This window comes from Falco cherrug, chromosome 13, assembly GCF_023634085.1.
Source record: "Falco cherrug isolate bFalChe1 chromosome 13, bFalChe1.pri, whole genome shotgun sequence".
Classification (NCBI taxonomy): domain Eukaryota; kingdom Metazoa; phylum Chordata; class Aves; order Falconiformes; family Falconidae; genus Falco; species Falco cherrug.
Genome location: NC_073709.1, coordinates 6,331,097 through 6,343,609, shown reverse-complemented (window position 1 = coordinate 6,343,609; position 12,513 = coordinate 6,331,097). Strand labels below are relative to the sequence as shown.

The following is a 12,513-nucleotide window of genomic DNA, read 5'->3' as shown; positions in this document are numbered from 1 at the left end:
GTTTTATTGTCCGCCCGTTCTACCCACGGCCCGAGCGACGAGATGCGGTGTAAGGCAGCGCTGCTGCCAGCCCCGCCGCCCCCGGCCCCTCCGCAGAACGGGGCGGCGCTCCCCCTCCCCGCCGCTCGCTCCCCCTGCCGCGGATCCCGCCAGGGCTTTCTTCATCCAGCATTCTTACTGACGGAAAACTACATCGTCATCATCGGGCTCATCTTCGGGGTTCCCGTGCAAAATAATTGCCACTTCTGAAAACTTGACTCCCTTCAGCTCGGGGGCGGGCGCCGGCCCCGGGTTTGCGGCGGTCCCAGCGCAGCTCTGCGGGAAAACGCGGCACGTCAGGCCGGGCTACGGGCCGGGCCGGCATGTCCTAAGCAGTGCGAGTCCTCTAACTTACACATACACACATATTTCTGTCCCCAACGCTTGCAAAGAAAGCATTCTTTTCAAGCCTGCAAGTTTTAGGGGCAGCACGCAACACAGCCCTTTACTGTACACATGTAAGTCACCATTCTTGGGTCACAAAGTCCTCCTCCTCCTCAGCAGGGACAAACAGCCCCTCCCCAAAGATTTTTTGTTACTTCACATAAGTTGGTGGGTTTTTAGTGCTATCACAGGTTTACCACTTTCAATAATTGTTTCAGTTATTTGACATACAGTGATAAAGTATCTTTCACTCCATTCCTGGCAATTGAAAAGGTAATTACCTGATCTGTTGTGCTTTTTGCAGTGGGCTGGGCATCTACATATCTAGGTTCAGCAGCCCTTTCAGATGCTACCTTTCCTTCATGTTCTTCATCGCAATCTAAGAGTAGTGTCTCAAGGTAAGCGCATTTTTCATCAGCCTTATTTACGTCTTTGTCAGCATCACCTCTTTTGGTGTCTTCCATGTTGCTAAATGCTATTACGTCAGTTTCCCTGAAAGAGAGAATTCGTAACACCTCGAGCTTGCAAATAGTCAAGAGACAAAAATCTTGGCCTCTCTAAACCTGAGAGCAGCACGTAGACTGATCTCAAAATCACTGGGATTTTACCCTGGGAAACATGAAGTAGCTTCTTGTATCCTGAAGAGTGTTTTTCCTGCATATGGCTTAACAATTTGCTAAAGAGAAAGTAGGAACTTGCCCTTGTAATTTTTGATACAAGATTAAAAGGTATCAGCTTCCTTTGAGTGTAGAGAGTTCTTAACTTAAAATTGTAAGGGTTCTTAAAAAATCAGTCTATATACTCTAGTGAAAGATACAAGGAAAATGCTATGTTACCAGAATAAACTTTTGACATGTCTTTTGACATGCTATTTTTAAATAAATTTGTGTTATCAGCATTCTACTTACACATTATTCATGTGCTCTAGTTTCTCTAAGCTTTTCAGACTTCCTCTTCCATCAGCTGCACACAGATTATCAATACCCTTCTTCATTTCAGCTTGCTTCTTAACCAGATACTGTTGCTCATACCTTTTGAAAATGATAAATACATTAAAATAAAATTATCTTTGAAGATGGGCTTTACAGTTGCTTTAAAAACAGAATATGATGTGTTTGTATCGTAAATTTAACGCACAGCATTTATTTTCAGTATGATTCTGGGGATTGGTTTGGAGTATTTCCTATATTTCTGTAACGGTAGCAGGGTAGGTACCCGCTGCCCTCTTGGAAATGCATTTGTTTTTCTCCACCCGCTGGTCCTGCTGCCACTGAAGTTAGCTGCAAAACCTCCCTTGATTTCAGCATTCATGGGGTTAGAGGAGACTTATGCGGGTATATCACAGCTGCTTGTGTCCCCCTTCACAGTTAAAATTTCTGCTCTCCACATTTCTCTGTTTTTAAAAGTATTTGTTTCTGCTGTTGCTGTGTGACAAGCAAGAATAAACCAACTTCCAGTTATGCGTAGCATGTCTAATATCTATGGTACAACACCAGGCATTTTGATTTATAGCAAATCTTAGGTGACACTCCATGCAAATATCAGTAATTTATCAGATAAGTACTTTTCAGGTTGACATTCGAAGTAAACTTATAGTTGCAAGTCTAAATTACATTGTTAAAGTAAAAGTAGTTGTACCTTTTCCTTTTTATAGTAAAAAGGACGTATACCAGGAAGGCTACGAGGGTGCAGACTAGCAGAACGCTAAGCACAATTGTTGCAATGAGTTCAGGCGTTGCCGGTTCAGCACGACCCTCTTCTATGGCAGCAGTAACAGGAATTGAAAATATTTTCTCCAGTTCTACCTCAATGTTACTCTTCTGCTCCCTAAGTTTCCTGAAGACAGAAGAGTAAAATGCTGATGACATATCAGACCTTCATTTTGGCTTGAACAGTGACAAAGAAAATAACAGAATACCAATCCCTCATCCACCAAGACCTTTTCCAAAGATTCAGATTTATCATGTCTTTCATTCCGAAAACACTCTTGTTTTCTTGCAACCAGCCCTGGTGCTTATGAACTAAAATGATGCAAAAGCTTGGAAAATTGAATCTGAGAGGTCAGTATCCTCTAAATCCACATTAAGGCAGCTGCATGTAGCCTCACAGTTACTAACAGCACTTTCCCTCAGAGAAAAAGGTTCCTGTGATCACAGGCTCCATTAGCAATACCGGCCACAAACAAGTGCTTGTTTGAGAGATGTGTTGAGTCTAGAAATTGTGTGTTTAAATAGCAGCTGCCCCTCAGAGAATGTTTATATGAATATGCATTCATACCACTGACATGTTATGAAACAAATGTAAAATACACCTGAAATGTAAGTTTTTAATCAACACTCTGCAGTTCTGAAGTGAAGTCAATATCCATTTTAATGATATTGCTTCTGTTTTCTTTAAAACTAACTTTTAAATATATTTTGCACAATTAAACAGCCTTATCCATGTTTTTGTCCAACTCTGAAAATCACCTTTCGATAAATAATGAAAGCTTTCTGAATTCTAAAAATACTAAAATAAGCCTCGAGGTAAATTTCAGCTAAACTGTTATTTCATCTAAACCTGTTCAGTCCAAGACATTAATGATTTTAAGTGAAACAAAGCCCAGCTGCATAGCTCTGATACCCAGAAGACAGACTGTGCCATACAGACCTTTTTACATATTCTGCAGGTAATTCCTGGTTTGCCTCATCAAAAGCAGTAAATTTTACATAGGTTACATCAGTGCTGCTTCTTGCTTTTCTTTCAAACTCATTTGAATAAACATCAATGATGTATACATTCCATGCAAGTTTATCTCTCAGGACCCTGCCATCATGTTAAGAAAACAATTTAAATTAACTGGGCAATGACAAATTCTTCTACTCTGGAAATTAGAGATGATGAAAAAGTAGTATTTAATACAACACTTTCAGGTATTTAGTATTTTAAGAGAAGCATGTAAAAATGCAGGATTATCATCAGCAAAGCAATTAAGCTATTTGACCAATATCGTTGAGTGACTGAGTAGCAGAGGGAAACAAAAAAATCCAGTCCTTGTCTCTGGTAAGCGAAGATACTTTTCATTAGTAGACAGTACATAACTTTTGTGCATAGCCTGAAAATTCTCAGATAGGTGCCATTAACATAACTGAACAATTACTTAGAGAAAGGAAGGGTTAACAAAACCTTATACCTAGCTTTCATAACCAATATTGCATAGTATATAATACAGCATGCTTTTCAAAGTGACATACGGCTCATTTCATGCTTGACGTTATTTTTTGTAAATACAGGCAGTGATACCTATAGAGTACTATAAATAGTAGAGGTGGGAAGGAGTGAAATTCAGTCCCATTATCCTCATTGCTTTCTTCTCCTTTTCCACAGAGATTTTCACACTGGATTGCACCAGCGGCCCAGTTAATCCATCATTCTGACAGCAGTCAGTACCAGCTGCTTTGAGGAAAGCAGCAGAGCAGCTCTAGGGTTTCCATTTAATTTTTACCAACAAAAAACTGGTGCCATAACAGCGTCAGCATCACAAACTCATTTTTCCAACCTTCAGAGGGATTTCCCCTCAAAAACACATGACTCAATATTACCAATGGAAATATATGCTTATGTGTAATCAAACAAAAGATCTTGTATCTTCATTAACAAGCCCAAAAGGCCAAAATATGTTTTTAATTGTTGTGTGGCCATCCATACAACACCAACTCACCCCCTAGCACCGTGGGGCCGAGAGCTTCTTGAGCAGCTCTGCTGCAGTGCTACTTGGGGGATTTTTTCACCTGTAGCCGAGGTGGGTTTGGTTCGTGGCTGCTATCCTATCTGCCTCCACATTTCTATCTTGGGCCTACTATCCATGAAGGACTTTATTCCAGGCTGTTTAAAATCACAGAAACATTGAGATAGGAAGAGACCTCTCAAAATCGACTAGTCCAATGATCTCTTTCACATTCATCAGCTCAGGCCAAAGCCTTACCAGGTAAAAACTGGTGGATTCCTGTGAATTCCCACAAAGTATTCTGAACTACGTCAAGTTAAGGCCTAGCTTTTCACGGGCACTGGCTAGGGTATTGTCTCGCCTATAGGCTCTCAGCCACCTATCTCAAAGGGACTATAAATTTGTCATTAGATATTGTATCAGAATAATTCACTGTTTCAAAAATACCTTTTTACTTCAACAATGTTTCTTTCAACAGCATTGATCTTCTGATTAAGCACCACTACCACAATGTTGTCAGAGGAACTGGAATCAAGGGTTACCTAAGAAAGAAACAAATTACATGTCAGGTTTGCTGAAGCATATGTATCTCTCTCAGATTGATTAAACAAACAAACAAACAAACACACACACCAAAAAAAGGTCCCACCACAAAAAAACCCTGTGATATAGAATAATTGTCCTCTAAAAATCAGTCTTCATGCCAACATATTTTCATATGTTACTAGAAATGGCAACCTCATAATTCTGGCCTGAAAGTGTGTAGTAAATACCAGTGTATCTGACAGTCTCACTGTATGGTGTTAAGTAGGGTTTTTTGTTGTTATTACCAAACCTAGCCCTTCTTGTATACCGAGTTTTGTCAAGGAAGCAAATCAGGACTATAAATAGCAATTTTCCTTACATTGACTGTTGTCCGGGCTGTAAGTCTCCTTGTGCCTTGGTCTGCAGCTCGGACTTCCAGGTAAAATGTTCCAGCCTTTCCTGCTACAGAAACTGTGAAAATCTGCCCTGTATTTTCATCAATGTCGAATTCATTTGTTTGAGTATTCACTAAGCTGTACAGCAGAAGTCCGTTGTCTCCTGAATCTGGATCTGTGGCCTGGATTTAAAAAAGGTGATTTGTGTAACTCAGCTTGTGGCTTTTGGGCTGCACCATTGCCCTTCAATCATTAAACTCTGCAGTTTCTATTTGTAAGACTGGAGTATTCTAGAATAGTGCTGTCGTATTTCTTTCTTAGCACTAAAAGTGGGGCACAAACTACCAGAATCAGACCAAGGGTATAAAAGGGGAAATAAATTTACTATGAAGTCTGGAGGATTACGCTGCAAGCATAAAAGGAGCAGACTAGAACGGAGAGGTAACACCAGACTTAGAACAAGATGAGAACGGTTCCATTTTGAAATCAAATTCCCTTTGGGGTCTGACAGATAACAAAGTGATTAATGGTGCCGAAGAGAGAACGGTAGCCTGTGTGGTACATAATCCATAACAGCAGCATGAGTCAGAACAGACTGTATAGCTCTTCTGACAGACCCACTAGTAGGACAGGTATGGACCAGTTCCCTAAACATCCCATCCTTCACCAGCGATTTGTTAAACCTGGTTGATGGGCAGAATCTGCATCAAGCTTTCAAGAGCAGACTGAACAGCTCCTTTAGCCCAGTTTAACTGTGGAAGAAATCCAAATCTTGGAAGAGATTTCTATTCTCACGAAGAACACAGAAAGCTACTCTACCTGAACTGTAATAACCGGGTACTTGTACAGCACAGAGTTCGGTATCCGAGCAGAGTAGGCATCATTCAAAAATGCTGGCTCTTCATTTACATCCTGCACTGAGATTGTCAGCATTGCCACATTTTGAGCAAGCAGGCCTATTAAAAAACCACAAGTTAACTGCAACAACGAACACTGGCAAAGCACAGCTTTCAAAGGCTAGGTCAGGCTGTGGCTTTGCAGCAGTATCTCTGCTGCATGGGAGGAAGAGGGAGAAGAAAGGGAACGCAGCAGGGATGTGCCCAGAGGAGCAATATCTCACTCCTTCAGGGGCTTCAGTGAGAGCAGGCAGTTCAAGACAAGAGGTGACAGCAGCTGGCTATGCTGCACCAGGGAAGGGACAGGCAGGTTCCTCCAGCTCCTGCCAAGTTGTCCAATGCCCAGCTATTATACTCTTCTCTGAGACCATGGTAGGGCCCTGTGAGGGTTTGCACCCTTGGGGGAAGGCTGCTGGCTTTCCTCTGTACAACCTTGAACTTCAGCTTTTCACCTTTCGCATCAGACTTTTCAGTTAAAGAGAATCATGATTCCTATATTGGGTTGTAAACGCAGGAGACGTGTTCATTGCCCCAGATTTAAGTTGGAATGTCCTTCAAAGCAAAAAGTTACCTGAACGCTGGACTTCTGTGGCAGATAAGAGATTTTCATTTGCTTCAATTAAAATCACATACTGAGAAACTTCCTCATAGTTCAAATTAATCGCTGTTCTCAGCTGACCACTTTTCGGATCCAATCTAAAATGACCTGAAAGGAAAAACATGCACCTTCATTATTATAGCTACTATTTCACTTGTAACCCTTCTACCTCTCATGTCTTTGTTGCTCTTAGGATGTTTCTAGGGGTCCTCTGCTCTTCAGAAAGTGAAATGCAACACTTCCACTAGCTGTGCAGCAAAGGTATCACAGCAGGGGTGACCAGACAGGCCTTAAACACGTAAAGGAGCAACATACTTGGAAAACAGAATTGCAGCTTCTTGTTGCACAACTCCTTTTTCACTGATTTCCAAGTTTCCTCTCAGTTTCCAATTACTCCCTTTTTCGTGTGCCATGTGGAGCTGCAGCACAGCTGCAAAAGCTGAAGGAGGGCAGATGCCCTAACATAGTTGCGAGTGCAAGGAAATGATAGACTAAAAGTGACTGGCAGGGAGGAAGCTGCTTGCTAACAACAACTTCCATTTTGGCTCTGTCAGCTTGCAAATTATCCTAGCATAATGCTACAGAAACTCATTTTCTAGCAAGTTACTACCCCCTCTTTAGCCAAAGAAGATTAATGAAGTCCATGCTGAAGAAGGTCTGAAAGAAATTCTTTGTGTACTTTCTTTTTTTTTTTAAATGACACAGATTCTTATCCTTGGTCTCCATCTCCTCATTTACATACAGCAACATCTGCCACACAGAAGACAGGTTATTCTGTTAGCTATTTTAACTCATAAGGGAAACAACACTCACCTTTTTCATTGCCAGATACAATTGTATAATCAATCAGTTTTCCTAAAGTTTCGACCACAGTAAAAGCGTAAATGAAATAATCCACTCCTGTGTTTTCCAAAACGGAAATGCTAACATAGAAAATAAAAGATAAATCATAATGTTAAATTGCCCAGCAGCTGCTGCACTGGCAGGCTTTGAAATTTAACTCCTTAAGAGTGAGTTCTTTGTGGAAAATCCTGCCCCCTCCCCACTAGTTGTTTGTTAGAGCTCACTGGGTTTCAGAGCGCAGTGCAAGCCCTACTTCTCTAGCTAGACATTTGTTTATCCTTGAGTAAAGGCTAAAGAAGAATGTTTTATTAGTGTGCAAGAGGAAAGGGATGAAGAGTCTGGCTTATGCAAGCTGCACGATAAAGAAATAAAAGGCAATGCCTCAAATCACATTCACAGAACCATCAGCATCAGCACAGCAGAATTTCCTGGATGTTTTATTTAAAAAACCACCTGGGATGTCCTTCCTTCTGTGTGGATGAATACAAAAATGAGCTTCAGCTTTACTATGTTTTCCACTACCAGGAGAATACGAACCAGTTATATAAGTTAATACGAAAGCCTCACCTGATTCTGCTCTCGTTAAACCGAGGAACAAAAGGATGGTTGTCAAACACATTAAGAGTAATCACTGCAGTGCCATTTAAAGGTGGAGAGCCTTTGTCCTTAGCCATCACTGTTAAATGGATCTCTCCAGATCTAGACAGGTTTCCAGTTGTAATTATTTTCCCCTCACTCATATCTTCTATCAGGAAGAATGGGCTGAAGTTTTGGTCAGGGAGGATGTAGTACTCAATAAGTCCATTTTGCCCCTGCCATGGAAGGAACACAACTTCACGCAACTATTGCTTGCAAGTGCCCCAAGTCCCCTAGTACAGACTCACTGGAATCTCCCTATTTCCATGCTTAAATGGACAGGGTTCCATAGGTATTTTAAATAATTAGAGAGAACCAGGCTCAGAGCTATTTCATGGTGAAGCTGTAACACAAAAGCAGCAGCAGGGGAAAGCGCCAATGGGCAAAGCCCTCCACCACCCCAAAATAATTTTGAAGTTCCAAGATTAAAAAAACAAAAATACCAAACCCCAACCCCATAGCAATACTAAAGAAAACTACATGCACTGGGACTACATTTTGAAGGGTAGGGCAAATACTGAAACAAGGGATTTGACATGTCTAAATACCTCTAGTGAATTTATTTCAAGAATGATAACCTGGGGTTATCTGTGGTAGGATGGGCGATGATAAAAACACAAAGCAGAAGAAAATTCACAAGCAGTAGGCCAGTTCACAGTAAAAATGTGACAAAAAAAAAGTCTAAAAAAAAATTAAGGGCACATGCAGAGGTTGACAGTCAGAACTGTGAAAGAGAGTCATCTAAAGGTGTGATGTCAACGCAAATAAGCCAAAGTCCCTTGGATCCTTTTCACGCCTCGAGGAAAAGCACAGCCTCCCCACTGCTGTGAGGGTAAGCCCTATTCCTGCCTGCCGTGGGAGAGCTGGAACCTGTTTACTCTGTGCACATCACTTCTTTCCCGAGACAAGCCATTTTGACCAACCCTTAGGGTGTGTCGTATTGCACTTTGCTCTGTATTTTGGAAATGCATCGTATTCTGTTCTTCCATGGCTCTGCAGCAGCAGGATCAAACCCTACCATGAATACCTGTTATCACTAAGTAATCTGTGGATTTATAATTATATCAGGAACAGGGAGGAACAGAGACAAAGTCTAATGAATTCAGTGCTGGACTGTGCCCCAGAATCCTGAAAGCGTGGCACAGGGAGGATGAGAGCCACTCTGCGTGGCAGAGGACCAGACATATTATCTGAAGGATAAGTTTCATTAGGGTCATAATGCAGATCTCACAGAGTCCAGCAACTTTCATAAGCAATTTCACTTTTTATATAAATTCATTAAGAAGAATGATAAAAACCCAGACCATTAGATTATTTGCAGCAATATACCACAGCTGCAGCTACTTTAACCAAAATTATGTGTGAAGAAATAGGAAGGCACCTCCTACACCTATTTTGTTGTCACTTCTAGATGTTTCATCTTTTAAATAATGTAATCAGTAGTGATGTTGTCATGGTGATCTGGATGACTACTGGATATCTCTGCCAGTGCCTGGATACTACTTGATGGGTGCAGTACGGATACATTAAATAAAATTACTTTACAAAATGGGGACATAATTAGCTGGGGTACCACACTTCAGAGGCATTTGGTAAGCAGACATTTCCATGTTCAAGCCAGCTACACAATGTCTAGCTTTTACAGGTTCTTCTACTTCAGAAGTTCAAATAACTTCACAGACACTAAATTGCTTCAGTCCTTGCATACTTCTGAAAGACCAGTACAACTCAATATAATAAGGGGAAAAATTAAGGCAAAAATAGCTGAAGAAGCATGCCCAAAGACAGGGAATACATCAGTGTCAAGGCAGAAACATCGAAAGTCCTAATTTCCAATTCCCAGTGCTGTTAGTCAATCAGGATTTACTTTCTGCTACATTTGGCATTTCATGCCTACAGAACAGAGAAAAATATATTTGAGCTGCAGTTTAAAGCAGTGTCAAAACCAACAGGAGTAGTTACCTGATCTTTGTCAGTAGCACTCACAGTTATGACATGAGCACCTACAGGATTAATCATGTTTATGGAAGCAGAATAGGAATTCTGAGCAAATACTGGAGCATTATCATTCACATCAATCACTAGAACAGTGACATGAGTAGTTGCCTAGAAAACAAAATGGTTTCATGCATTTTAGAATGTCGTATTCAGCAATATTTTTTTGTTGTTAATTGCATATGCAACAGAAAGCATAAATTAGACTTCGAAAGTGCTGTAGTAAAACATTGTGTTAGTTTTAATTTTGTGAACTCAACATCAGAGCTCACTACAGGATTTTAATACGAGAGAGGCAGGCATTCAATGTCGCAGTAGAATTCTGCTTCTTGAAAGGTGTCTTAATGAGTAAGAACAGGATGTGTTTAGAAGGCCAACATGTCCTACTGCTGCTGCTAGATGCAGTTAAAGGAACCAGACATGTTCAAGTTCTGTTAAAGAAACGTGTAATAACTTTTCAAATAAAAGAAATACAGCAGACAAAACCAGAATAATTTTCTGAAAATTACTTTTTTTTCCCCTTAAAAATTATCATGGCATTTAAAGTACTAACAGCAGCAGGCAGGAATTCCAGCTCCTCAGCACAGGTTAGTCTGCAAGCAATTCAGGGTCAAATTCTGCCTTGCATGATTTTGAAGTATTTCAACTAATTATGGATTATAATATGAACAGCATGGACAAAGGTCGCAAAAGTCTGACCCTAAACATGATTAGGTGTCTGACTTATTCTGCACAATAGATGTCTTTGATAGATCTCCCTCCCACTAGTTCAAAATCCACTCTGAATGCAAGAGTCACTGTTTATTACAACAATGATCTTTTACCTGATGGAAAGGGCCAGATTTATTGTTGACTGCATTCACTGTAAGGGTGTATTTATTCATGGTTTCGTAGTCTGGAGAGTTCTTTATCTTAATGTAACCATGCAATTCATCTATTTCAAACACATTTCCTCCACCTTCTGAAACACATTTAAAGAAGCATTATCAATGAATGCATCTTAGAAGCACATAATTAACTACACTCTTAAATTATATGTTTACTTGTGTCCTGAGTTTATTATAACAATTTTTTAGATATCATATAGATAATGTAGAAGAAAACCAGAAAATACTTTGAGTGAATGAGCATTTGAAACGTGAGCCGATAGAATGGTTTAACAAGTTATGCAGGCACGTCTGTCACACTCAGAAAGTAACAGTGCTTGAGGCATGTAAATGATGATGGACAGCACATTGGAGTTCTGGGATGAATCTCTGGAAGCAAGTTCCTCCAAGTGTGTGCAATAATTAGAGGAGATTAGAGGTGTTCTCAGACATTTTTACAGTCCTCTGACCTTCTCTATATTCAGTCTCATGTTTGCTGGTTGCAGTCATGAAATGCTGTGACAAGACAATGTTCCTGCCAAGATCTCTAAGAGAAGATGTGACTGAATTTATTCTGTCTCTGATGGAGGTGGGCTGAGTGACACACGGGATCTCAAAAGAAATCAGTTTGCCAGTAGCAGTGACTTTTACTGGGTTTGGCCGCCCTTGTCCAAAACCACCTCGAAGTCTGTATACATATTGGAAATAAAAGACTCTAAAAGCATATAAACTGGATACACATAGCTCTTGATGGCCTATACAACAAAAACCCGACTACTGCAGGCTTTGGTCCAGAGGAGTCTAAATCTCCAGATGCAGAGTCTAAATCTGTCAGATTTAGGGGCAGTGGCAAAAGGTGCACTCTTCTCAACTGTAACTCCGTCAGCTACCCCAGCTAAACGTGACTGGAAGCACAAATCAGAGCCCTCAGCCACTGCAGTTCACCAGCTGGCACATTAATGAAAAATGAAATTGAAGGCAGTTTTTATTAATAGCCTCGGCAGAGATCTGCGGCAGCAGAGTATGTGACCTGCTGTCTGTTGCGGCTCCCCTGCTGCAGAGGTAAAGGCATCCAGGACAAGGGTGAAGATGACAGCCCTCCAGCAGCCCTTGGTAGTGAATCAGGTCCCTGACACACTTGTGATACCATTTACATCTGCTCCTAGTAGCTTTTGAAATGTTCAGAGTCCACAGGCTGAGGAGAGGCTTAATTTAGCAGCATTTAATACCTGGCACAGGCATTACAGGTTCTACAGGGCAGGGACCAATTAGGCCCTAGACCCTTATTCCTCATTCAATAAAGCTGTGGGCATTTTATTCATCAAAATTACACCTGCTGATTGCAGCTGTGGCAGTCGAGTAGCTAAAGATTGTCTTAAAAGCTCATTTTTTAACAGAACTAGGAGTATGATTAAAAGCACAACAATTTGTAATTTCTGCAAAAGAAGTTCCTACTCAGTTTGAAAGCTGTATGAGCATAAATTAGTAAAATACCAAACCAGGTGAAGGTGAACCTTCTTGGAAAGGGTGGGAAAAGGGTGGAAAGGGGTTAGGAGAGGAAACACATAATGCTATTTATGCTCGTAACAGTACAGACAACAAAGTGACAGTTGTTCCAGTGCAGTAAGAG

The 12,513-nt window shown here is 40.8% G+C and overlaps 1 protein-coding gene across 1 annotated transcript; it reads right to left on the bottom strand.

Moving 5' to 3' along the window:
• Window positions 1-60: 60 nt before the first annotated feature.
• On the bottom strand, window positions 61-12,125 carry LOC106631558 (cadherin-87A-like). Its single transcript, XM_055725995.1, has 13 exons — window positions 12,113-12,125; window positions 10,842-10,978; window positions 9,985-10,128; window positions 7,954-8,198; window positions 7,357-7,466; window positions 6,517-6,651; window positions 5,869-6,005; window positions 5,034-5,231; window positions 4,577-4,671; window positions 3,073-3,228; window positions 1,332-2,259; window positions 705-915; window positions 61-315 (listed from the first exon to the last, which is right to left on the bottom strand). The coding sequence occupies exons 1-11, from the start codon at window positions 12,123-12,125 to the stop codon at window positions 2,028-2,030; spliced, it is 1,602 nt and encodes a 533-aa protein (XP_055581970.1). The 3' UTR covers window positions 61-315; window positions 705-915; window positions 1,332-2,027.
• Window positions 12,126-12,513: the final 388 nt, after the last annotated feature.